A 26,776-nucleotide genomic window follows, 5' to 3' on the forward strand; every position below is an offset into this window, starting at 1 on the left:
ATCGATCTCCACCCCCCAAAGGAGATCGTCGACCTGGACGGCAGACTGTTAGCCCGAGTCACCCACCTCACTGCCCCGCTAAAACTCCGGGTAGCGGGGAACCACGTCGAACACCGCCAATTTTTAGTAATGCCCTCCCGGAATGCGCCGTTGGTATTGGGTCTCCCCTGGCTCAATACCCACGACCTGTCCATCTCCTGGGAGAGGCCCACCATTCAGGGCTGGAGCCCCTACTGCTACGCCAACTGCCTGCGGTCGGCTACGGCAGGGCAAGACCCCTCCTGCTGTGGCCCGCCCGAGGCCATCTGCCTCAAGGGCGTGCCACATTGCTACCACGACCTGCGGGAGGTGTTCAGCAAAGACAACGCCCAATCCCTGCCGCCTCACCGACCGTATGACTGTGCTATCGACTTGCAGCCAGGGGCTCCATTACCGGACTCCAGACTTTTCCACATCCCACAACCAGAACGGGAAGCCCTGAGCACTTACATAGACTCCTCCCTCGCGGCGGGACTCATCCGGCCGTCACGGTCTCCGCTGGGCGCAGGGTTCTTCTTGATTGACAAGAAGGACGGAACCCTGCGTCCGTGTGTCGACTACCGGAGTCTGAACGACATCACCATCCGGAACAAATACCCCCTCGCCCTCATGGACTCAGCCTTCACGCCCCTTCAATCAGCTACCATTTTTGCCAAATTAGACCTCTGCAGTGCGTACCATTTGGTCCGCATCCGGGAGGGGGATGAATGGAAAACCGCATTTAAAACACCATTAGGACATTTTGAGTATCTGGTGATGCCGTTCGGACTCACGAACGCGCCCGCCGTCTTCCAGAATTTGATCAATGATGTGCTCAGGGACTTCCTCAATGTTTTTGTTTTTGTTTATCTTGACGATATTCTCATTTTTTCTCGTTCCGCAGAGGAGCACCGGCAACACGTCCGACGGGTCCTGGCGCGGCTCCTGCAAAACCGGCTCTATGTGAAGGCAGAGAAGTGCGAGTTCCATGTCCGCTTTCTGTCCTTCCTAGGGTTCGTCGTGGAGCAGGGGCAGCTCAGGGCCGACCCCACTAAGACTAAAGCGGTGGTGGAATGGCCGATCCCGAAGACGTGCAAACAGCTCCAGCGGTTTTTGGGGTTTGCCAACTTCTACCGCCGCTTCATTCGCGGGTATAGTCAGAAGTCACTCCCCCTCACTAACCTCACGTCCTCCAAGATTCCCTTCAGGTGGACGCCCGACGCTGAGGGGGCATTCAACCGCCTCCGTCTGGCCTTCACCAATCCCCCTGTTCTGCGTCATCCCGACCCGGATCTCCCGTTCACGGTCGAGGCTGAGGCATCCGAGTCTGGAGTAGGGGCCGTCCTGTCCCAGCGCTCTCCCACAGACCAGAAGCTACGCCCATGCGCCTTCTTCTCCCGCCTTCCGTATCAATTTAAGCCGTCTGGACTCCAATTTAGCGTCCCAAAAAATGCACAAGATGGCGCACAAGCTCCGTTGGAAATGGGCTGATTTGTCTGCTGGGAAGTTATATCAACTTATACCTTCTTTATGCACGTTACCACAATTGGTAGTCTTGGTGGGACACACAACGATTCATCATCGCGTTATTTATGTGGTTTTCCTTCTAATTTCGCGATCAACACAGTGTTTTCAGACGAAAAAAAATGCCCAAAATGCATTGTGTGTCGCTTTGTTGTTCAGGGGCATTCCCTATGTGACGTCACTCAGGGAATCGTCACCAACTCGAAAACAAGACTTCTTGTTTTATTCAGCGCGAGTCTTAAAATGTAAAATATAGCGATATGCGGTGGAATCTTTGTAAAATGCACTCAGTAGAAGTCATTTGAAGTGATTTTACTAATTATGGACGCAACTTGTCTCGGGGTGTCGGTTGTCCTTTAAGATGTCTTGCAAGAGTGAGACTAGACAACAGACTGAGTGCATAGTCATATTATCAGACTTGAGGCTTCTGTAGTCTGGAGTAGGGGCCGTCCTGTCCCAGCGCTCTCCCACAGACCAGAAGCTACGCCCATGCGCCTTCTTCTCCCGCCGGCTCAGCCCCGCCGAGGCCAACTACGAGGCCAACCGGGAACTGCTGGCGGTCGTCCTGGCCCTGCAGGAATGGAGACACTGGCTTGAGGGAGCGAAACACCCCTTCACCGTCTACACTGACCATAAGAACCTGGCGGCCATCCGGTCGGCCAAGAGACTAAACTCACGTCAGGCCCAATGGTCACTCTTCCTCACCCGTTTTAACTTTTCTCTCACCTACTGCCCAGGGTCACAGAACACCAAGCCCGATGCCCTATCCCACATCCATGCCCAGCGCATCCTGGGTGCCCTGAGGTGGGAGGTTGAGAGAAAAGTTCAGCAAGCCCAGGGGACGACCCCCATCCCCAGGGGCTGCCCTAAGGATCGCCTGTTCGTCCCCCCCCCCCTCTTTGCACGGAGGTGCTCGTCTGGGGGCACACCTCCAAGATAACCTGTCACCCGGGGGTCAACAGTACGATCCAACTCATCGGCCAACGGTTCTGGTGGCCGGGGTTCAGGATGGACATCACCCTCTTCGTAAAGGCCTGCCCAACCTGCGCCCGTGGGAAAGCCTCCCACCAGCCCCCGGCAGGACTCCTCCAGCCGCTACCGGTGCCGTCCAGACCCTGGTCCCACATCTCTGTCGACTTCGTGACAGGCCTCCCCCCCTCCCGTGGCAAGACGGTCGTCCTCACCGTAATAGACCAATTCTCCCAGTCGGCCCACTTCGTCCCGTTAACCAGGTTGCCGTCCGCCATCGAGACGGCTCAACTCCTGGTTAACCACGTCGTCCGTCTCCACGGGATTCCGACGGACATCGTGTCGGACCGGGGACTGCAGTTCGTGTCCAAGGTATGGAAACGTTTCTGTCGGTCCCTAGGGGCGTCGGCGAGCCTGTCGTCTGGATACCATCCCCAGACCAACGGACAGACGGAGAGGAAGAACCAGGACCTAGAGGCGACCCTCCGGTGCGTGTGCCTCCACAACCCGGCGTCGTGGGCCCTGCATCTACCCTGGGTGGAGTACGCCCACAACTTCCTGGTCGGTCCCCATTCATGTCTGCCTGTGGCTATCAGCCTCCCTTGTTTCCCACCCAGGAGGGCCAGGTGGAGGTCCCGTCTATTGAACATCACCTCAGACGGGCCCACCGAGTCTGGAAGGAGAGAAGGGACGCCCTGACACGCACCGCATCCCGGAACCAGCGGGTGGCGGATCGTCATCGGAGACAGGCACCCAGCTACCTGGTCGGGCAGGAGGTGTGGCTGTCCACGAGGGACCTTCGGCTGGCAGGGTCTTCAGCCAAGCTGGGCCCACGCTTCACAGGTCCCTTCCCCATCGAGGCCATCCTCAGCCCGGTCTCGGTGAGGCTCCGGCTGCCACCCACCATGAGGATCCATCCCGTATTCCACGTTTCCCTCCTCAAGCCAGTGGAAACCAGCTCCTTAGCCCCCACGCCCACCACCCCACCTCCCCCCTGGATGTTGGCCGACGGACCGGTCTACACCGTGCGGGAGATACCCGACTCCAGGCGCATGGGCAGAGGAGTGCAGTACCTGGTCGACTGGGAGGGCTATGGACCGGAGGAACGACAGTGGGTCCCACGTGCCTGGATCCTCGACCCGTCTCTCATCCGGGCGTTCCATGCGGCTCACCATTCCAAACCTGGTGGGCCGCCAAGAGCCGTCCGTTGAGGGGGGGGGCACTGCCACATCTCGTCACCGCCTCGACCACCTCAGCTGCCGTGATCCTTTCCGGTTCCAGCCACTTCCGTGCGATGCGGACCAATTCGTGCATCTGTGCCCGTGGAGGTTGGTCTGGCTGGAAAGTCCAGGTGTGGAAGCGCTGTGCCATCCCGAACTTGGTGAGCCCATGTCTGCTGAGAATTTCAGCTTTTAAATAGTCGTAGTCTTCTGCTCTGTCTGCGGTCAAGTCCAGGACAACATTCAGCGATTCCCCTGTCAGGAAGGGTGCAAGCAATCCCACCCACTGCTGCTTGGGCCACTTTTCTCGAGTGGCGGTTGCTTCAAACGTATGCAAGGACGCCTCAACATCATCCGTCGCCCCCATCTTGGCTAAAAAATCCCCCGCCTTCACCCGGGGCATATTCTTGGCGGCCATTTGTTTTTGCAAGAGCAATTCCTCTGCCTTCAGTTCATTGGCTCTCCTTTGCTCCTCCAGGAGAGCCAAATTGGTCCGATATTGGGCTTCCTGACTTGCAAGCAGGGTTTTCAAAATGTCTTCCATTTTTGTCATTGAGGATATTTTCAATTTAGAAAAACATAACACAAACCATCAATGTCCATGCACTTACTAACGCTTGTCCAGTGCCCACATTCTCCACCATATGTGATATCATGAGAGGCTGGCTCTCAGCGGGACGGGACAAGAAGTGCAATGGACGACAGGTTTGGATACAAACAAAAGGTTTTAATCAAGGGTTCCAGGGGGGATTCACAAGCAACAAAGGTTTGAATAGTGTCTCTTCCAATACTTATCAAAATAAAGTCTTTTCTGATACTTAAATCCAAATCAGAATCAGAATCAGAATCAGAATCAGAATCATTCAATCAAATAAAGTCTCTTCTGCTAGTCAAATCAAAATAAAGTCTCTTCTGAGGTAAAACTGAAGACGGAGTTCTTTACAAGAGTCTCTAGGCCTCACCCCTCTTGACGTCCTCGTCATGTAGCCTAGCCACCTTAGCTAGGTTCAAATCCAGTGTCCAGTCGTGTGGTCCCAACTGGCAATGAGTTCCACGCAGCAATCAACTTCTCCACAGAGCACAGCAATCGAGCTTGTCTTTCCCCAAGCTCCACACTCAGAGGCTCTCTGCCTTAAAAGCCCTGCTTTCCAATCAAGCCCTGATCAGCTGCAGGTGTGTGGGTTTAATTGCTGCCTTCCACCAGGTGGGGCCAAGACTCTCTCTGGGTGGAGCCATCTTAGGGGGATGTATTTGCCCTCCAGGAGACAGCCTCTCGTGACATCACATATATATATATATATATATATATATATATATATATATATATATATATATATATATATATATATATATATATATATATATATATATATATATATAATTTTCAACTAAATAAGCCTTAAAACTACAGAGATATATATACGCCACAAAATGTCTTGCTCCAGAATCAAAACAATGGCTTGAGAGAGTTCAGATTCGGAGAAGATTCTTTCTTGTTACTCATCCAGTTATGAATATGATTCTAATAGTTCTGAAGAGGAAAGCATAAATGTTTGTAATCGATTAAAGAAGTCCTTCCGTATCAATTTATGCCGTCTGGACTCCAATTTAGCGTCCCAAAAAATGCACAAGATGGCGCACAAGCTCCGTTGGAAATGGGCTGATTTGTCTGCTGGGAAGTTATATCAACTTATACCTTCTTTATGCACGTTACCACAATTGGTAGTCTTGGTGGGACACACAACGATTCATCATCGCGTTATTTATGTGGTTTTCCTTCTAATTTCGCGATCAACACAGTGTTTTCAGACGAAAAAAAATGCCCAAAATGCATTGTGTGTCGCTTTGTTGTTCAGGGGCATTCCCTATGTGACGTCACTCAGGGAATCGTCACCAACTCGAAAACAAGACTTCTTGTTTTATTCAGCGCGAGTCTTAAAATGTAAAATATAGCGATATGCGGTGGAATCTTTGTAAAATGCACTCAGTAGAAGTCATTTGAAGTGATTTTACTAATTATGGACGCAACTTGTCTCGGGGTGTCGGTTGTCCTTTAAGATGTCTTGCAAGAGTGAGACTAGACAACAGACTGAGTGCATAGTCATATTATCAGACTTGAGGCTTCTGTTGTTATTATTGAGCAACATGTGCTTCTAGGGTGTCACGTCCTCGTCGACGCTTGGAGCGTGCCCCTCCCCTCCTGTCTCTTCCTCCTCTGCTCCTGGAGCGGGCCCCTCCCCATTCTGCTCTCCCGACTCACGCACCTGTTCCCCATTTCCTTAATTGTGCCTTCTGCGCTATGTACAGTCTTGTTTATAGAACGGTTTTTGCACATCTACATTTGCACAGTATACAGTTGACATTTTTATTTTGTTATGCTTAGAATATCTTGTTTTCTATCCTTTCACTCCCACCCCAACCCCATCCCTCTTCAATTGCTGCTGTGGACTGCAAATTTCCCCATTGCGGGACGAATAAAGGTATTCTGATTCTGATTCTGATTATGATTCTGGCTATAAAAGCCACCCTTACCGTTTGGTCAGTGCCGGTGTATTCTAGGAAGTTCCCCGTCACCCAGCCGCACGCAGGTCTGTTTCATTGTTCTCCTCCTTTGCCTGATTTTCTCCTCCTTTGCCTGATTTTCTGTTTTGCCTGTGTACCGATGCTTTTAATTTAGGATGATAGAGCTTAAAGGACAACCGACACCATTTTTTGTTAACTAATTGACATCAGAAAAACGTTTTATAGCATCTAAAATACCCAAGACATGCAGGCTAATATTTTTAGTCAAATACAAAACTGTCACATCTCGTCGCCGCCCGCGGCGCGCCCCGCCCCTCCTGTCACCTCCTCCACTGCTCCCTGGAGACGGCCCCTCCCATCATCACGCACCTGGGTTCCCACAGCTGTTTGTCATTCCCTTGATTGTGCCTTCTGACTATATTTACCGATCGCGCAATACCGTCTTCGTCGGAGTATTCTGAAAGCCACCATTGCTACTTCCATGCCGTCACCGATCTCTCACTTACCTCTCCCTGCTGTTATTTTTGCATGCGTGCCTCAGTAAAGACTTTTTGTTCACGAGTACCTGTCTCGCCGTGTATTTTGGATCCAACCTCCCCGCTTTCCTTTCGTCACTCGAGCCCTGCCCTCAAGCCTCGAGTGCCGTGACATAATACTCCGACCACCCATGGATCCCGCCGGCGAAGACAGATTCCTCGTCGCCCTGACCGTGCAAGCGGAGCGTTCGAGCCAGCTGGCCCGAGCCATCGCGGAAGTCAGCCAAATTACCACCATGCTGGCTCAACGCTTCGAGGAGGCTGAGGCACGCATTTCCGCCCTCACAACCAAGTCTTCCCCGCCCGTGAATAGGCACGCTCTTCAACTACCGCCACCCTCACGCTACGCAGGCGAAACCGGGCGCTGCGCTCAGTTTTTAATGCAGTGCACGCTCGTGTTTGAGCAACATCCAGGCGCCTGCGTTAGCGATGAGGCGAAGGTAGCCTTCATCACCAGCCTGCTCACGGGAGAAGCCGAGAAATGGGTGCTGGCCATCCGAGAGTCCCGACCGGAGCTGCGCACCTCGTACCCGGACTTCGTCGCCGAGTTACGCCGGGTTTTCCATCATCCGGTGACGGAGTCCGAAGCTGAGGGGAGACTACTGGACTGCGTCCAAGGGGCCCGTTCAGCCGCGGAATACTCCGTCGACTTCCGCATCCAGGCCGCTGGCAGCGGCTACGGCGACCGAGCGCTGAGGGGGGTATTTCGTCGCGGATTGAACGCCGATCTCAAGGACGAGTTGGCTACCCGCGACGCTGGCACCACCTTCGACGACCTGGTCGCCATAGTCATCGGCCTGGATCACCGTCTTCGGGAGCGACAGAGGGAGCAGCGCGGCCGGCGGCTCGACGAGCCCCGAAGCCGGTCCAGGTCTACCACACCCGGCAGCGAGCGCGTGCGGCGCCTGGAGGAATCCCCCGAACCCATGATCATAGGGGGGGGGGGGGACGACCGCACTATCCCCGGGGCTCGTCGCACCCAAGGCCCCCAGCCGAAGACCTCAGGTCCACGCAAGTCCCCGTCGAAACGGCGACCACAGCGACCTCTGGAGGTCAAATCCACGTCCCTCGTTACGCAGTTGGAGCTGGACAGCGACTTAATCGGCCCGTCCAGCTCCCAAACCGTGCGGGCCCTAGTGGACTCGGGGGCCGACGGGTGCATCATTGACCCCCAGCTGGCTGACTCGTTGGGCTGCCAGCTGATCGATCTCCACCCCCCAAAGGAGATCGTCGACCTGGACGGCAGACTGTTAGCCCGAGTCACCCACCTCACTGCCCCGCTAAAACTCCGGGTAGCGGGGAACCACGTCGAACACCGCCAATTTTTAGTAATGCCCTCCCGGAATGCGCCGTTGGTATTGGGTCTCCCCTGGCTCAATACCCACGACCTGTCCATCTCCTGGGAGAGGCCCACCATTCAGGGCTGGAGCCCCTACTGCTACGCCAACTGCCTGCGGTCGGCTACGGCAGGGCAAGACCCCTCCTGCTGTGGCCCGCCCGAGGCCATCTGCCTCAAGGGCGTGCCACATTGCTACCACGACCTGCGGGAGGTGTTCAGCAAAGACAACGCCCAATCCCTGCCGCCTCACCGACCGTATGACTGTGCTATCGACTTGCAGCCAGGGGCTCCATTACCGGACTCCAGACTTTTCCACATCCCACAACCAGAACGGGAAGCCCTGAGCACTTACATAGACTCCTCCCTCGCGGCGGGACTCATCCGGCCGTCACGGTCTCCGCTGGGCGCAGGGTTCTTCTTGATTGACAAGAAGGACGGAACCCTGCGTCCGTGTGTCGACTACCGGAGTCTGAACGACATCACCATCCGGAACAAATACCCCCTCGCCCTCATGGACTCAGCCTTCACGCCCCTTCAATCAGCTACCATTTTTGCCAAATTAGACCTCTGCAGTGCGTACCATTTGGTCCGCATCCGGGAGGGGGATGAATGGAAAACCGCATTTAAAACACCATTAGGACATTTTGAGTATCTGGTGATGCCGTTCGGACTCACGAACGCGCCCGCCGTCTTCCAGAATTTGATCAATGATGTGCTCAGGGACTTCCTCAATGTTTTTGTTTTTGTTTATCTTGACGATATTCTCATTTTTTCTCGTTCCGCAGAGGAGCACCGGCAACACGTCCGACGGGTCCTGGCGCGGCTCCTGCAAAACCGGCTCTATGTGAAGGCAGAGAAGTGCGAGTTCCATGTCCGCTTTCTGTCCTTCCTAGGGTTCGTCGTGGAGCAGGGGCAGCTCAGGGCCGACCCCACTAAGACTAAAGCGGTGGTGGAATGGCCGATCCCGAAGACGTGCAAACAGCTCCAGCGGTTTTTGGGGTTTGCCAACTTCTACCGCCGCTTCATTCGCGGGTATAGTCAGAAGTCACTCCCCCTCACTAACCTCACGTCCTCCAAGATTCCCTTCAGGTGGACGCCCGACGCTGAGGGGGCATTCAACCGCCTCCGTCTGGCCTTCACCAATCCCCCTGTTCTGCGTCATCCCGACCCGGATCTCCCGTTCACGGTCGAGGCTGAGGCATCCGAGTCTGGAGTAGGGGCCGTCCTGTCCCAGCGCTCTCCCACAGACCAGAAGCTACGCCCATGCGCCTTCTTCTCCCGCCTTCCGTATCAATTTAAGCCGTCTGGACTCCAATTTAGCGTCCCAAAAAATGCACAAGATGGCGCACAAGCTCCGTTGGAAATGGGCTGATTTGTCTGCTGGGAAGTTATATCAACTTATACCTTCTTTATGCACGTTACCACAATTGGTAGTCTTGGTGGGACACACAACGATTCATCATCGCGTTATTTATGTGGTTTTCCTTCTAATTTCGCGATCAACACAGTGTTTTCAGACGAAAAAAAATGCCCAAAATGCATTGTGTGTCGCTTTGTTGTTCAGGGGCATTCCCTATGTGACGTCACTCAGGGAATCGTCACCAACTCGAAAACAAGACTTCTTGTTTTATTCAGCGCGAGTCTTAAAATGTAAAATATAGCGATATGCGGTGGAATCTTTGTAAAATGCACTCAGTAGAAGTCATTTGAAGTGATTTTACTAATTATGGACGCAACTTGTCTCGGGGTGTCGGTTGTCCTTTAAGATGTCTTGCAAGAGTGAGACTAGACAACAGACTGAGTGCATAGTCATATTATCAGACTTGAGGCTTCTGTAGTCTGGAGTAGGGGCCGTCCTGTCCCAGCGCTCTCCCACAGACCAGAAGCTACGCCCATGCGCCTTCTTCTCCCGCCGGCTCAGCCCCGCCGAGGCCAACTACGAGGCCAACCGGGAACTGCTGGCGGTCGTCCTGGCCCTGCCAGGAGACACTGGCTTGAGGGAGCGAAACACCCCTTCACCGTCTACACTGACCATAAGAACCTGGCGGCCATCCGGTCGGCCAAGAGACTAAACTCACGTCAGGCCCAATGGTCACTCTTCCTCACCCGTTTTAACCTTTCTCTCACCTACTGCCCAGGGTCACAGAACACCAAGCCCGATGCCCTATCCCGCATCCATGCCCAGCGCATCCTGGGTGCCCTGAGGTGGGAGGTTGAGAGAAAAGTTCAGCAAGCCCAGGGGACGACCCCCATCCCCAGGGGCTGCCCTAAGGATCGTCTGTTCGTCCCCCCCCCCCCCCTCTTTGCACGGAGGTGCTCGTCTGGGGGCACACCTCCAAGATAACCTGTCACCCGGGGGTCAACAGTACGATCCAACTCATCGCCCAACGGTTCTGGTGGCCGGGGTTCAGGATGGACATCACCCTCTTCGTAAAGGCCTGCCCAACCTGCGCCCGTGGGAAAGCCTCCCACCAGCCCCCGGCAGGACTCCTCCAGCCGCTACCGGTGCCGTCCAGACCCTGGTCCCACATCTCCGTCGACTTCGTGACAGGCCTCCCCCCCTCCCGTGGCAAGACGGTCGTCCTCACCGTAATGGACCGATTCTCCAAGTCGGCCCACTTCGTCCCGTTAACCAGGTTGCCGTCCGCCATCGAGACGGCTCAACTCCTGGTTAACCACGTCGTCCGTCTCCACGGGATTCCGACGGACATCGTGTCGGACCGGGGACTGCAGTTCGTGTCCAAGGTATGGAAACGTTTCTGTCGGTCCCTAGGGGCGTCGGCGAGCCTGTCGTCTGGATACCATCCCCAGACCAACGGACAGACGGAGAGGAAGAACCAGGACCTGGAGGCGACCCTCCGGTGCGTGTGCCTCCACAACCCGGCGTCGTGGGCCCTGCATCTACCCTGGGTGGAGTACGCCCACAACTTCCTGGTCGGTCCCCCATTCATGTCCGCCTGTGGCTATCAGCCTCCCTTGTTCCCCACCCAGGAGGGCCAGGTGGAGGTCCCGTCTATTGAACATCACCTCAGACGGGCCCACCGAGTCTGGAAGGAGAGAAGGGACGCCCTGACACGCACCGCATCCCGGAACCAGCGGGTGGCGGATCGTCATCGGAGACAGGCACCCAGCTACCTGGTCGGGCAGGAGGTGTGGCTGTCCACGAGGGACCTTCGGCTGGCAGGGTCTTCAGCCAAGCTGGGCCCACGCTTCACAGGTCCCTTCCCCATCGAGGCCATCCTCAGCCCGGTCTCGGTGAGGCTCCGGCTGCCACCCACCATGAGGATCCATCCCGTATTCCACGTGTCCCTCCTCAAGCCAGTGGAAACCAGCTCCTTAGCCCCCACGCCCACCACCCCACCTCCCCTCTGGATGTTGGCCGACGGACCGGTCTACACCGTGCGGGAGATACCCGACTCCAGGCGCATGGGCAGAGGAGTGCAGTACCTGGTCGACTGGGAGGGCTATGGACCGGAGGAACGACAGTGGGTCCCACGTGCCTGGATCCTCGACCCGTCTCTCATCCGGGCGTTCCATGCGGCTCACCATTCCAAACCTGGTGGGCCGCCAAGAGGCGTCCGTTGAGGGGGGGGCACTGCCACATCTCGTCACCGCCTCGACCACCTCAGCTGCCGTGCTCCTTTCCGGTTCCAGCCACTTCCGTGCGATGCGGACCAATTCGTGCATCTGTGCCCGTGGAGGTTGGTCTGGCTGGAAAGTCCAGGTGTGGAAGCGCTGTGCCATCCCGAACTTGGTGAGCCCATGTCTGCTGAGAATTTCAGCTTTTAAATAGTCGTAGTCTTCTGCTCTGTCTGCGGTCAAGTCCAGGACAACATTCAGCGATTCCCCTGTCAGGAAGGGTGCAAGCTATCCCACCCACTGCTGCTTGGGCCACTTTTCTCGAGTGGCGGTTGCTTCAAACATATGCAAGGACGCCTCAACATCATCCGTCGCCCCCATCTTGGCTAAAAAATCCCCCGCCTTCACCCGGGGCATATTCTTGGCGGCCATTTGTTTTTGCAAGAGCAATTCCTCTGCTTTCAGTTCATTGGCTCTCCTTTGCTCCTCCAGGAGAGCCAAATTGGTCCGATATTGGGCTTCCTGACTTGCAAGCAGGGTTTTCAAAATGTCTTCCATTTTTGTCATTGAGGATATTTTCAATTTAGAAAAACATAACACAAACCATCAATGTCCATGCACTTACTAACGCTTGTCCAGTGCCCACATTCTCCACCATATGTGATATCATGAGAGGCTGGCTCTCAGCGGGACGGGACAAGAAGTGCAATGGACGACAGGTTTGGATACAAACAAAAGGTTTTAATCAAGGGTTCCAGGGGGGATTCACAAGCAACAAAGGTTTGAATAGTGTCTCTTCCAATACTTATCAAAATAAAGTCTTTTCTGATACTTAAATCCAAATCAGAATCAGAATCAGAATCAGAATCATTCAATCAAATAAAGTCTCTTCTGCTAGTCAAATCAAAATAAAGTCTCTTCTGAGGTAAAACTGAAGACGGAGTTCTTTACAAGAGTCTCTAGGCCTCACCCCTCTTGACGTCCTCGTCATGTAGCCTAGCCACCTTAGCTAGGTTCAAATCCAGTGTCCAGTCGTGTGGTCCCAACTGGCAATGAGTTCCACGCAGCAATCAACTTCTCCACAGAGCACAGCAATCGAGCTTGTCTTTCCCCAAGCTCCACACTGAGAGGCTCTCTGCCTTAAAAGCCCTGCTTTCCAATCAAGCCCTGATCAGCTGCAGGTGTGTGGGTTTAATTGCTGCCTTCCACCAGGTGGGGCCAAGACTCTCTCTGGGTGGAGCCATTTTAGGGGGATGTATTTGCCCTCCAGGAGACAGCCTCTCGTGATTCACATATATATATATATATATATATATATATATATATATATATATATATATATATATATATATATATATATATATATATATATATATATATATATATATATATATATATATAATTTTCAACTAAATAAGCCTTAAAACTACAGAGATATATATACGCCACAAAATGTCTTGCTCCAGAATCAAAACAATGGCTTGAGAGAGTTCAGATTCGGAGAAGATTCTTTCTTGTTACTCATCCAGTTATGAATATGATTCTAATAGTTCTGAAGAGGAAAGCATAAATGTTTGTAATCGATTAAAGAAGTCCTTCCGTATCAATTTAAGCCGTCTGGACTCCAATTTAGCGTCCCAAAAAATGCACAAGATGGCGCACAAGCTCCGTTGGAAATGGGCTGATTTGTCTGCTGGGAAGTTATATCAACTTATACCTTCTTTATGCACGTTACCACAATTGGTAGTCTTGGTGGGACACACAACGATTCATCATCGCGTTATTTATGTAGTTTTCCTTCTAATTTCGCGATCAACACAGTGTTTTCAGACGAAAAAAAGTGCCCAAAATGCATTGTGTGTCGCTTTGTTGTTCAGGGGCATTCCCTATGTGACGTCACTCAGGGAATCGTCACCAACTCGAAAACAAGACTTCTTGTTTTATTCAGCGCGAGTCTTAAAATGTAAAATATAGCGATATGCGGTGGAATCTTTGTAAAATGCACTCAGTAGAAGTCATTTGAAGTGATTTTACTAATTATGGACGCAACTTGTCTCGGGGTGTCGGTTGTCCTTTAAGATGTCTTGCAAGAGTGAGACTAGACAACAGACTGAGTGCGTAGTCATATTATCAGACTTGAGGCTTCTGTTGTTATTATTGAGCAACATGTGCTTCTCGGGTGTCACGTCCTCGTCGACGCTTGGAGCGTGCCCCTCCCCTCCTGTCTCTTCCTCCTCTGCTCCTGGAGCGGGCCCCTCCCCATTCTGCTCTCCCGACTCACGCACCTGTTCCCCATTTCCTTAATTGTGCCTTCTGCTCTATGTACAGTCTTGTTTATAGAACGGTTTTTGCACATCTACATTTGCACAGTATACAGTTGACATTTTTATTTTGTTATGCTTAGAATATCTTGTTTTCTATCCTTTCACTCCCACCCCAACCCCATCCCTCTTCAATTGCTGCTGTGGACTGCAAATTTCCCCATTGCGGGACGAATAAAGGTATTCTGATTCTGATTCTGATTCTGATTCTGGCTATAAAAGCCACCCTTACCGTTTGGTCAGTGCCGGTGTATTCTAGGAAGTTCCCCGTCACCCAGCCGCACGCAGGTCTGTTTCATTGTTCTCCTCCTTTGCCTGATTTTCTGTTTTGCCTCATGTATCTCCGCAAAGACTTTTATTGAATCACCGTCTCCACCGAGTATTTCTGATCCAACCTTTACTACCTCCCGTCGTCCCTCGAGTTCTGTCACCACTCCTCGAGCGGACGTGACATAGGGTTTTGCCATGCTTTTTAATATTATGAAACATCTGCAAAAATCAAAATAACCAATTTTCACAATTTCATTTTGTAGTGTTGTGTTTTTTTACCTAGTGCATTCAGAAAAAAATACTAATTAAAAAGAATAAAAAACAGGTTTCACATAGCAATGTGGAATCTCTGCTTCCAAAGACGGCACTGTCCATGTCACGTCTTGACCATATTGAAAAGAGTGAACTTCTAAACGATGTAACATAAATCAAATATTCTTGCACTATGATTTTCAAGCCTCCCTTACATCTTCCGTTAGCCCATCAACTCACTTTAAAGTATGAAATTGCCTCAAAGCTCAATTTGTAATTAAATTCATTTTCTTTTAAAGGAAATAAATACCGACTTTTTTGATTGGACATAACTTAATGGTTTACTTGAGAATAACAAAGTTTAGTCATTAACTATTGAGGGTTTGCAAATCCTTGATGAGAAAGAGAAATGTTGGAGATTAAATAATGTCAACTTGGCTCTGTATCACGTCTCCCTGGGGTATTTTCAGTACACTAGAGCAGCAGCCGCATTCATCTTCAGCTATACTCATTTTAACAAATCCCTGACATTTGGCACAAAGGTCCCAAGTTATTTCCTCCCACAGGTGGAACATCTAATCTCCAGTAGGGTCAGAATTTATACTGTGCATCCTCCAACAATCTACTAATATGACCCACTGGTTCAGGAGGCGGATCTGAGGTATACAGTGCAGGAGTGTGCATGGAAAGCGGCGCTAGTGTGGATCGATTGCAGTTGCACTTGCTGCAGCTGAAATGCACACATGCGGGCACGCCACACACACACACACACACACACACACACACACACACACACACACACACACACACAACACACACACACACACACACACACACACACACACACAAATAGACAAAAAGAAGGATTTTTGAACGGGGAAGAGGAAGAAAGAATAATTCATAATTGATATGCCTCTTGGTCATGCTGGTTATTTCAGGCAGGTGAGCACACCACTGTGTGAAGATGGAGCACTCCTGTCAGCCCTGTAGCCCCGAGTAGAATAATTGCAAAACCTCTATTAAATAAACCCTATCGTTAAATGCATTCACATCACATTGCAGTCACATCTGATAATTACTGAAAGCCGAGTAAAACATGACATTTGCTGCAGGGAAAATTCAGTGGATTAAAAAAAATATGCGCCTGACACAGCATTTTTATCTTGAGTTTTGTGCGGCATACTAGTACCATTTTGTTTAGTGTTGAGGTTATACCTGCATAAAAGGGATTTGCCTCACTATAAGACAATTGTGGACGATCAAATCCGGACAGAAAGTTAACTGACGAAGCTATTCGGCTGAAAAACGGCTGAAAAACGCTTTTCATCAATTAAGTTGATAAAATAACGTTACATAATACCAAGGGCATTAACATTTTTGGTTTGTAAAGAATTTACCCTGGCTGGAGGTCACCAAGCCAGTGGAGTCACTGATGGTCTCGCAGTTTGACATTGGTGCAGGTTGTGACGATGTGATTGTGCGTGTGAATGGCTGTCTGTCAACCTTTCCATGGTAATTGACGTGTGAATTGTGCCAGTTGAAGACAGTCTTCAACCTGCACAAAACATAAAAGGGGTGGTTTACAGCTCCCCTGGACTCTGAAAAGGATAAGCGGTAGTAAAAAAAATGTTTGATGGCGAGTTTGTGTTGGGAAGGACCGTCAAAATGCATACTCCTGGCCCTCCAAATGACCTTTAAAATATCTAGTCGACCAGTTTTCCATCTGTGGACATCTACTTGCAGTTCCTTTTTTACATTCCACCATGTACACTGCGGTCCTGTCCTGTCCTGAATTTGAAGGGAATGAGGTGGGGGTGGCTCTCATTCACTTTACTTTTATCAAACTGGCGACAACTTACGGTGACTTAAATTTGTCTCTGTCCTTTGTAGAGTGACCATCTCTTGCTCTGCTTCTGTTTGCTCGTGGCTAGCCCTTCTGCTGGCAAATGAAAGATGATGATTTTTCAAATTTTCCTGACTTTGATATACCCTAGTAGTTTTAGCCAAAGTCCAAAAGGCTAAGGTCACAGGTCAGTTCAAAGCCAATGGGGGAAAATTATTTATGTCTCATTGGTCATTGCTTCTTCACAGCATCTTCACAGCCCCGCTTTGTGCAGCGGAAAGGACGGTGCTGTTGGACAGTCTGCGGTTGGATGGATGCATGGCTTGAGGAGCCCGCGATAAGAAGAAAGCAGCGTCAGCGCAGAGCGCCGATGCGTATGCGGAACTGTCGCAGCTTGGAATTGAATCGGATTTATGTGGGACAGGAGATGTGAGACAATGTATTTTCGTCAATGGATGCTCCAGCTTCGTGTTTGCTTTCAACATTTAGCTTGTAGTAGATGTACAAATTCCACCATGACGTCCCTGATCCACTGCTGCCATGGATTCTTTGATCCTCTGCTCTTTCATCTAGAACTGTTTCATTTCATCACAAAGAGGATACAGCAAGTCCTGAAGAATGAACGACTCCGTGTCTTTGTGTTGTCATATTTGTTATTTTTGTTATTTATTTTTCCCAAGATGGCGGTGCGTGAACACGCAGCGGCTCCCTTCTTCCGGCAAATTGGGTCCGAGAGGACAGTAATTTCATCTGTGCTGTATGACATGCATATTAACATATTTGACAATAAAGCTGACTTTGACTTCTTTCTTTGATTGGTTGTTTTTCCTGCAGGCATGATCGTTTCTTAAAATCCAAATTACAGGTACAAGATCAGGTAGGAGAAGGCCATCATAAATCCCACCCCCTGGCCCCCAAGACTAAGACAAGAAGAGATTCTTCTTTTTTTATAGTACACTCAAACTTACGCACCCATTTGTCCTCTTTAATAGGTCAATTAAAAGGGCATTGCATTCCATGAACCTCAACAAACACATCAGATCAAGTTTACATCATGGCTCTTTTGATTTGTAATGCTTTGCTTCAGGTTTTTCGGGCCGACTCAATCAGAAAGATGTGCCAAACAGCAGATGCTGTGTCTTCAACACCTTGAAATATATTAATGACACTTTCTGGGACACGAGCTGCAGTGGTCTCATGGTAACCAGTCTGGGCATTGACCTGCCAGAACAATCCGCACTTCAGTCGTTCCCTGGGGGGCTTTCATGCACATTTACGCAGGACTACGAAGAGGTCGTGCTGCCCTTTTAGTCGAACACTAACACACCAACAGCTTTAGCACACTCACACATACGAGAAGTGATACTCGCATTGAATGCAAAGTCTGTCTGAAGGTTGTGACGCACATGTTCACCTGCCCCAAAGGGCAGTGAGACAGCACCATCCTGCTGAAGGCTGGTGCATACGCCAGCCATGTTCACACCACAGACAGATGCACAAACTCAGGAAGCATCTTATCCATCTCTTAAAACCTCCTGGGGATAGAGAGCACGGGCCTCAGCTCACTTTCTTTCTGGTTTTCTTCAGTCATGGCTTGTTAAATTTTTGCTTTTTTCCACAGCAGACCTTGTCTCAGCCAGACACTGATACGCCAGAAAAGAAGTACGATGCAAACACACATTATCTCGCCTCATCTCCCAATCATAATCCTCTGTCTCTCCTGTTTGCTGCATTACCGGTATTCTTGCCATTGTTTAGACATTGAGAAGAGAGCGCACCTCTCAAATGAACACAGTTACAGTTTATGCAGAAAAGCTTTTTAATGTTTGTATAAATCTTATTGACTACGTTGAAAGTATAAAGAGTTTGATGTTTCTCTTTTTTGTAAGTAGGTTCGTTGTCAGATCTCCCAGGCAGGTGACGCACAGAGCTTGATCGTGGCGTGGAGTCGAGCAAGTCGTGCCGTGATGTCCGTCCGACGCCCGGCGTGAGCCGGGCATGCCTTTGCGGGGATTTGCAAGTCTCTTTGAGTCTGTGAGTCCGAGATGAGTCTGATTCTCTCTGTCCCACGACAGCTGCTTTTATACCATTTTCAAGCGTGTGATATGCGTCAGGGTGAGACGCACATCAAGGAGATCAAGGAATTGAAAGACATTAAAGATGCGGCGCGCACAGGTGACGCCACAGGGCTCCCCTCCTGGATCTGAAGTCGGTGAAAGCGACAAAGGAAAAATAAATAACAAACAAAAGTCATTCTGCGACATGGAGAGGTCAGGCACGATGACGGTCGATCACCGGGCATGGCAGGCGTCGGTGGGGAGGGTGCCGAGGAAGTTTTGGTGGTGCCTGAAGTCGTTGTACGGGAGCACGTGCAACGTGTGCTTTACGACTGCCAGTTTGAGTCGATCAATGGAAACTTTCCTCGCGGCCGTCGAGTCGATTCTGGAAGGTCTTCTCACCGCGGAGTCGTTCACCTGGGGTCGGTCGAGTCGGGGAATCGATGAGGGAGTGTGAGGACGAAGGAGCGTGGGGTTGGTCATGCTGCCGGGCACGGACAGGCCGGTCATCGGCGACGGTGGCGTTGATCGCGCTGCCATGGCGCTCTGCAGGACGCTGAGGAAGCACGCTGACGTCGGCGGCCAAGACGGCCTTGACGCGTCTTCCCGAAGTCCGATCGTGGACATAAGCGATGTCCGACGATGTCCGATCGTGGACATATACGATGTCCGATCGTGAACATAAACGATGCAGCTAGTTGCAGAGTCGCCAAGCGAATTGGACGGTGTTGGCCATCAGAGTGCGGCAGGTTTCACAGGTGGTGGCGGCCCATCGGTAGCTCGACTCGAGGGGTCTTGCTGTGAAGATGGCGGGTTCACGGGCGGCTGGGAAATCTGGTTCTTTCCATTTGGAGAGTTGATTAGGCTGAGGAGGAGGGAAAAAATCCTCCTGGCTGGCTCGCCAATAAAGAGTTTGATGTTTCTCTTGATTTGTAAGTAGGTTCGTTGTCAGATCTCCCAGGCACGTGACGCACAGAGCTTGATCGTGGTGTGGAGTCGAGCAAGTCGTGCCGTGATGTCCGTCCGACGCCCGGCATGAGCCGGGCATGCCTGTGCGGGGCTTTGCAAGTCTCTTTGAGTCTGTGGGTCCGAGATGAGTCTGATTCTCTCTGTCCCACGACAGCTGCTTTTATACCATTTTCAAGCGTGTGATATGCGTCAGGGTGAGACGCACATCAAGGAGATCAAGGAATTGAATGACATTAAAGATGCGGTGCGCACAGGTGACGCCACAAGTACGTAGCTCCGGTGCTGTGAGCAGGTGGTTGTAAGAATTTAACATGGCAATCTGGCGTAGAAGTCAGCGATAAATTTGTGTCCTATGTGCCAATGTCCACGTCTTACCCAACTGTACAATTATCCGTAAAAATTTCAGCCCATAGAAGCTACTGATTAAGTGACTTCTTTTGCAGTATGTCCAAAGGATTGCTCCCAAGTCCCAGCTCTCATCTCATCCAACAAAGGGTGAAAGCATTTCGCTGCTAAAGTGGCTTCAACTAATTTGCAAGATAGTACTGTATCACATTAAAGTCAAAGTAAAGAAAAAGTGCAACTTTTAAAGCGTTAATAAAGCAAGCTTTCTTGCTTACTTGAAAAAACGTTCCCTCATTTTAGTCAACATTTGCCAAAAGGAAAACTATTGTATGGATGGCTCCAAAACACTGGCCAGACAACTCTGTCCTTGGTTGTCATGCACACAACAGTGAAATACCAGTGCTTGAGTTTGTATTAAATTGTAAATATTTTATGTACATTTTCGATGAGAAGGTTTCTTCAGCTGTCATCTGTACAAATTTGAAGGTTTCGGATGTTTCGCCTCCTATCCAAGAGGCTTTGTCAGCGAACTAAAGTCTGACTGGTCGTATCGGCCCTATTTATATATCCCTAATGTCCGGCCATGGCGGCGCCGGACACAGCTATGATAGGTCCCTCCTCTCAGGTTGGGGGGAGCAGAGGACCACTCCCTGTGGCCCCACTGATTGTTCCTACATTCCTGACTAACGATTGGCCTATTTGCCCCACTCCCACCGGTATCACCTCATCAGCATTACGAATGTTGCCTAACCTGTTTTGCCTAAGCAGGCTATTGTATGAACGATCCAAATTGAACCTCACCCCACCAGACCGGTTTAATGAAGGATTTTGTTGTTTTATAAGAATCGCTTCTTTACCCCCCTTTCAAACCATCTATGTTCTTTCGCTAAGATTTTAACCTCATTGTCGTCAAATGAGTGGTTGCTAGCTTTTAGGTGTAAATGTACTGCCGATTGAGGCCCACTTGTATTATCCCTGCGATGTTGATAAAGTCTTTTTTGAGAATTTGTTGAGTCTCCCCAATGTACTGCTCTTTACAATTTTCATTCTTACAATGTATTGAATAAACTACATTACTTTGTTTTTCATTTGGTAGCCTATCTTTTGGATGCACTAATTTTTGCCTTAACGTGTTTATCGGTTTGAAATAAGTAGGAATTTTGTGTTGCCAAAGGACTGTGTAATTTTTCAGAAACTCCTGCAATGTAAGGTACTGCTACTCCTCTCCTTTTTATATCTTGAGAATTTTTGGTTTCATTCCCTATTCTTTCTTTCTGACATTTGTTGAATGACCACTGAGGGTACCCACAGTTGGTGAGTGCTCTCCTGATATGTTTTGACTCCTTTTTTCTACCTTCAATGCTAGTTGGTATTAGTTTAGTCCTATGCTGGAGGGTTCTGATAACTCCGAGTTTGTGTTGTAAAGGGTGGTTAGAGTCAAAAAGTAAGTATTGGTCAGTGTGAGTAGCCTTCCTAAAGACTTCTGTTTTTAACGCTCTGTCCTCTTTTATAATTACTTTACAATCCAAGAAGGCTAGTTGGTTCTCTTTAATGTCCTCACGAGTAAATTTAATGTTGATGTCTACAGAGTTGAGGTGATCTGTGAAGGATTGAATTTCTTGTTTTTTAATTATGACAAAAGTATCGTCCACATATCTAAACCAGTGTCGAGGTTTTGTCCCAGGGAAGGATGTGAGGGCCTGTTTCTCCATCTCTTCCATGTACAGATTAGCCACTATGGGTGAAACTGGTGAGCCCATAGCACAACCATGAATTTGTTTGTAAAATTTCTCCTGAAATTGAAAATACGTAGTATTAAGGCAGATTTCCAATAATTGGCAGATGTGATCCACTTTAAGTTTGGTTCTTTCATGCAGAGAAACATCCGCCAACAGTGTCATCCTCACCACTGACACTGCTGCTGGGGTTGGGACAGATGTAAAGAGAGAAGTCACATCGTATGATGCCAAAGTTTCCTCAGGTTCCAATATGAGGTCTTTGATCCTCTCTACAAACCCTGTGGTGTTCTCTACGTGATATTCTGTGTTACCAACCAACGGAGCTAAGATAGTTTTTAAATATTTGGCTACATTGTATGTAGAGGAGTCAATGCTACAAACAATGGGTCTGAGGGGGAACCCTTCTTTATGTATTTTTGGCAGGCCATAGATACATGGCGTGACCTCTCCCGGGTATAATCTAAAATACATCTGTTTGTCTATATGTTTTCCTTTCTCTAACGTTTGGAGACAGTCTATCATTTCTTTCTTGTATCTATTGCAAGGGTCCCTTTTTAGTTGCTCATAAGTGTAAGAATCACTGATTAACCTGTTTATTTTGTCTTCATAATCCAATGTGTTGAGAAGCACTGTGCATCTGCCCTTGTCCGCTGACAAAATAGTAATATGTTGTTCTTTTTGTAGAGTAGTTAACGCCTTTCTCTCTTCTAATGTTATGTTGGACGGAGGTAGTTTGGCACTACTGAGAAGGGCTGATATTTTAATGCGTAGATCATCTGCCTCTGCATTCGAAAGTTTGTTATTTTTAATAGCCGATTCAGTAGCTGTGATATAATCTATTCTAGGTATTGTTTTAGGAGTTACTGAGAAACTTAAACCTTTGGTTAGTACCGCCTTTTCTGTCTCTGAGAGATCTCTGTCTGACAAATTTTTGATCCAATTCTCCCTTGAAATTTGCTCATTCCTAATTTTTCGCGTGTTTACCAGTAGCTGAGATTGTTTCAGTAAAAGTAATTTTTGAAATTTACCCTTTTGTCTCTCTGACAAATTTGTACAGATGACGGCTGAAGAAACCTTCTCATCGATGGAGCACTCCTGTACGACTGAGAGTTTACACAGACATATTTTAAGATCACATTCAACCTTTTTCATTATACAATACCTTTCTTCCCCTCTGGATCGTTGCAGTTATCATGTACGCAGGAGCCCCAGGTTGACCAGCGGGAGAGCAGACAGCGGTGCTGGCAGGGAATGGAGCAGTTCTTGATGGCCAGGGGAGCTTCTTGACCCGCACACAGTCTGGCAGTCACAGGCCTGGACACTGTGCAAACACAAGTCACAGCTGGTTAAAGTACCGCCCTGGCACACAAAAGAAGCAGTGGAGCCTGGGTGTGGGATTTTATGCCACTTGTGAGGATGTACAGTGCTGTATACCTATTTCTACCATTGCATGCCCGGAAATGGTTCAACCAGAATGAATGAGATTTTGTTGCAATTGTGAATAGCTGCCATTTTATGAATATTTGATTAGCTCCAAGTGTGTTGAAGTCATTCTTACAGGCTGTCTGTCTGTCTCCAAGGAAAATTTCATCCATCCTTGGGAAGGCCATAACATCGGTACAGAAGTTTGTAAAAACAGATCTGATTTCTGACTACAGCATGCCTGACCATGTTATTTGTGATCAATAATTTAACCTCAATTGATTTGCATTTTCAAATCCTGGTATGACTTGTGTTCTCTTTATCTGGTCTTCTAAACCACAGGTGTCAAATTCAAGGCCCGGGGACAAGATCTGGCTAGGCACATTTTTTTAATGTAGCATATTTGCTAAAATATCTACACAATTTCAAATTTGTATGTGTCAATCAAAATTTCAAATTGTCATTTGTAATATATGTAAACCCCTAACCACTTGACTCCCGGGACACTCTATTGAATAGAAAAACAAAACAAATAACTAATGAAGTAAAGAAATTGTAATAATAGTGATACTGACAGCTCTTGATTGTTCTTGTTACACAACCCCTCATTACAGTGTGATAAGAATAAGTTTACAGTAATATAAACAATAGGTGAATAAAACATTCTTCTTTACTTCTTTATCTGGTTTTGGTTATAACTGCGCTACCATGGTAAACTAACTACAATATTTTTTATATTATAATATTGATTAATGCGTTTTCAAGACCAAATGTCAATTTGCAATTATACATGACTCAGGTTAACAATTAAACCAAGATTGCCAATGATGGTTTGGACCTGGTTCCCAACATATTAATGCTTCTGTTACGTGTAGACTGAAGCCAATCATAAAACATCAGTTGTAGAGGGTAGAGAATCATTCTTTACAAAAAAGTGAGAGTATATTCTTCCTGCCCACAATATAGGACTTTTTATTTAATCTCATATTCCAGTTTGATGCACTTTCACACATCAGTGAATATCACATTTCCATTTAAATGAGAGCCCAAAGAGAGATTCAGCAAATGTCCTTCCTGCATAATGCATTCTTGCCCTCAGTCATTTTACATGATGTTTGATCTTCTGCGTCGAAATAACACGCATGCTTAAACACATGGATAAGGTGCATATTACACATTTATCGGTTTTGTTCCCGAGACTGCGGGTGACAATTACGAGGCTGTAGACATCCAACAGCAGCAAATTGTTTTCTGAGTAAGTCGCACGACAGAAACGCAACGCATTGAAGTCAAAAGCCACATCGGTTTACATCACCTGAAGCTGTGCCAGGGTTGTAAACACAGCAGCTTATATATTGATCTTTGTTCCAAACCACAGACCACACAGTGCCTCATTGATATACTGCACACTGAAGTAAATAAATAAATCAATCAATGAATTAAAAGATTTTAAGAGCACTTTGGTTATGTTATGTCACGAGGCTGATCAATTTTTACTTTATTTTTCAATGTGACATGTTTTCTGGTCATCAATCGATTGGCAATTGCAATATTGGTTTTTCAAATAAAAAATCCCGGGAATCAAAATGCAATAGAGAAGAAATAGAGCCCGACACAGTGGAACCCCAATGCGCAAACACAATTGGTTTTTGAATTACAGTAGAGCCATTTATATTTCAATTCAATTTTACCCAGGAAAAAATAATATATATATATATATATATATATATATATATATATATATATATATATATATATATATATATATATATATATATATATATATATATATATATATATATATATTCCAGGGTCAGGATTATCACCAGAGAGCATATCATCATGTAAATAATACTCATTAAAAATAAGTTAAATGGCATGACACAAATACAGTAAAGTCTCGTTATATCGATATTCAAGGGAGTCCGAAAAAATATCTATATAACCGGGACTATCGATATATCCGACCCTGTTTGCATGTAATTTTCTCCGTGCGTGCATAGAAATAGTATCGATATAACCGGGACTATCGATATATCCGATATCGATATAACGAGACTTTACTGTATGTTAGAACGCTTTGCATCAGTCTCTTCATTTAATGATGCACGTTTCAGATGCACAATTCTGTGGCAATGCTTGTAATGTAAAAATCAGATTTTAATCCATTCCGGCTCGCGCAAAACCACAGCACACTGAGCCCTCACTATTGCAAGTTAAGGGTTCAGTGTCCTGCTAGTTTGTGTGTGAGAATTTTCTTTCTGCTTCCCATTTGTTTTGGATGCAATTTCAATGTCGATCATTACATGGCCGCATCTAATGATTCTGTTTGATATAGAATACATCAAAAGGAGAACTACAAAAAAAGGCAGCTCAGCCGAGTTTTATGTGAAGATCATTGCCTCTCACATTCTTTTTAATTCTGCTTTTTAATGTTGACCCAAAGTGATGGCTATCATACAGGTTCAATTTGTAACTCCAATCGTTGGGGATGATTATTGATGCATATTATGTGATAATTACTTAAATTGGAAACTTTATCATTGTTTACAGTCAACAGCGGAATCAGGATGAGTATACTGCTCCAGTATTTGTAGAATATTTTTGTGTGATGAGGTGTTGTTGAGTCTGATAGCCAAGGGGAAGAAGTTACTAATGCGGCAGTAGGTTGAGATCCAAATGGACCGTAGCCTGATGCCTGAGGGGAAACTGTTGAGGTGTGAGTAGGGGCAGCTTCAATTCGACCCACACGCTCAAAGGTCCGGGTCATGTACAGGTCCTGAGTGGATGCGAGTTTTCAGCATATAACTTTTTCAGAAGCTTCCAAGTCTACGGTTTCATGATACCACACAGTGACGAGGACATGAAGAAGTCCTCTATGATGGTCATGGTGAATTGAAACAAAATATTTGCAGCTAGAGGTATAGCAATCAGTGAACAGGGAGAAAAAAACGGGGGAGGAAGGTACACAGCCCTGAGGGAATCCGGTGCTGATGATCCTGAGATGGTCTTTTCTTGGTTACTGACAAAGGTTCTCCACTCTGACAGGTCCCTTGATGTGACACATAATGGTCTGACCTAAACTTTTGTGCAGTTATATTGGCATCTTCTTATAGAAAAGCTGTGTCTTTTGGTGAATTGTACAATATTTGGAACATTTAGATGTTAAATGCAATGTAAACTCAGGAAACTACCATACGATAGGTCCCACCACTGTTGGGGTCAGTTAATTTCATACGTAATTGGGCAGTCTGTGTTGAAATTAGCTGAATCTATTTGTCGACAATGATACAGTGATAATGGCTAAACAAACAGGCCATTTTAATTTAGTTTGTTTTATTTTTTTTCTCTCCTGAAAAGTAATGTTTTTTGTTTTTTTTTCTTCTTCTTCTTCCCCCAAGCCATTAACTCTCTGAACAGTTGCTGAAATGGAACTGTATGATGATACTGATGATACTTGTGCAGCGTGTTCTACCGGAAACAAATTCCTTGTGTGTTCTACATACTTGGCAAAGAGGATTCTGATTCTGATTCTGATGAAACACCAGCTTCATGCTCTTGGTAGATAAGGCAACTCACTTTATGCTCCTGATTCAATACATTTTTAAAATACAGCTACTTCAAGACAGAGACATGCACATCTAACCTTTATGTAGAATGATGGCAGGCCTCGCCTGACAGGAAAATATTTTGACCCAAAATAATGTTTCCTTACTTTAGGGCAGATTACATGTATATTTGCCAGCATGAATGTCAAGATGTCGAATGGTACACACATGACTTAGGTTTCTGTTCTTTGCTGAACTATATGCCGAAATGTTTGCGCTTTCCTTTCAATTGTACGTCATCA

The 26,776-nt window shown here is 47.9% G+C and overlaps 1 protein-coding gene across 3 annotated transcripts in view; it reads right to left on the reverse strand.

Moving 5' to 3' along the window:
• The window catches only part of thsd7ba (thrombospondin, type I, domain containing 7Ba), a 261,993-nt gene that overhangs the window by 124,072 nt on the left and 111,145 nt on the right, over positions 1-26,776 (reverse strand). For all 3 annotated transcript variants that reach the window (XM_089002333.1, XM_089002331.1, XM_089002332.1), the window contains exon 7: positions 22,667-22,825. In XM_089002333.1, coding sequence (XP_088858459.1) covers positions 22,667-22,825 — 159 coding nt within the window. The remainder of the gene's footprint in view (positions 1-22,666; positions 22,826-26,776) is intronic.

Source organism: Hippocampus bargibanti, linkage group LG08 (genome assembly GCF_051943395.1).
Source record: "Hippocampus bargibanti isolate YZ-2025 linkage group LG08, ASM5194339v1, whole genome shotgun sequence".
NCBI classification, from domain to species: domain Eukaryota; kingdom Metazoa; phylum Chordata; class Actinopteri; order Syngnathiformes; family Syngnathidae; genus Hippocampus; species Hippocampus bargibanti.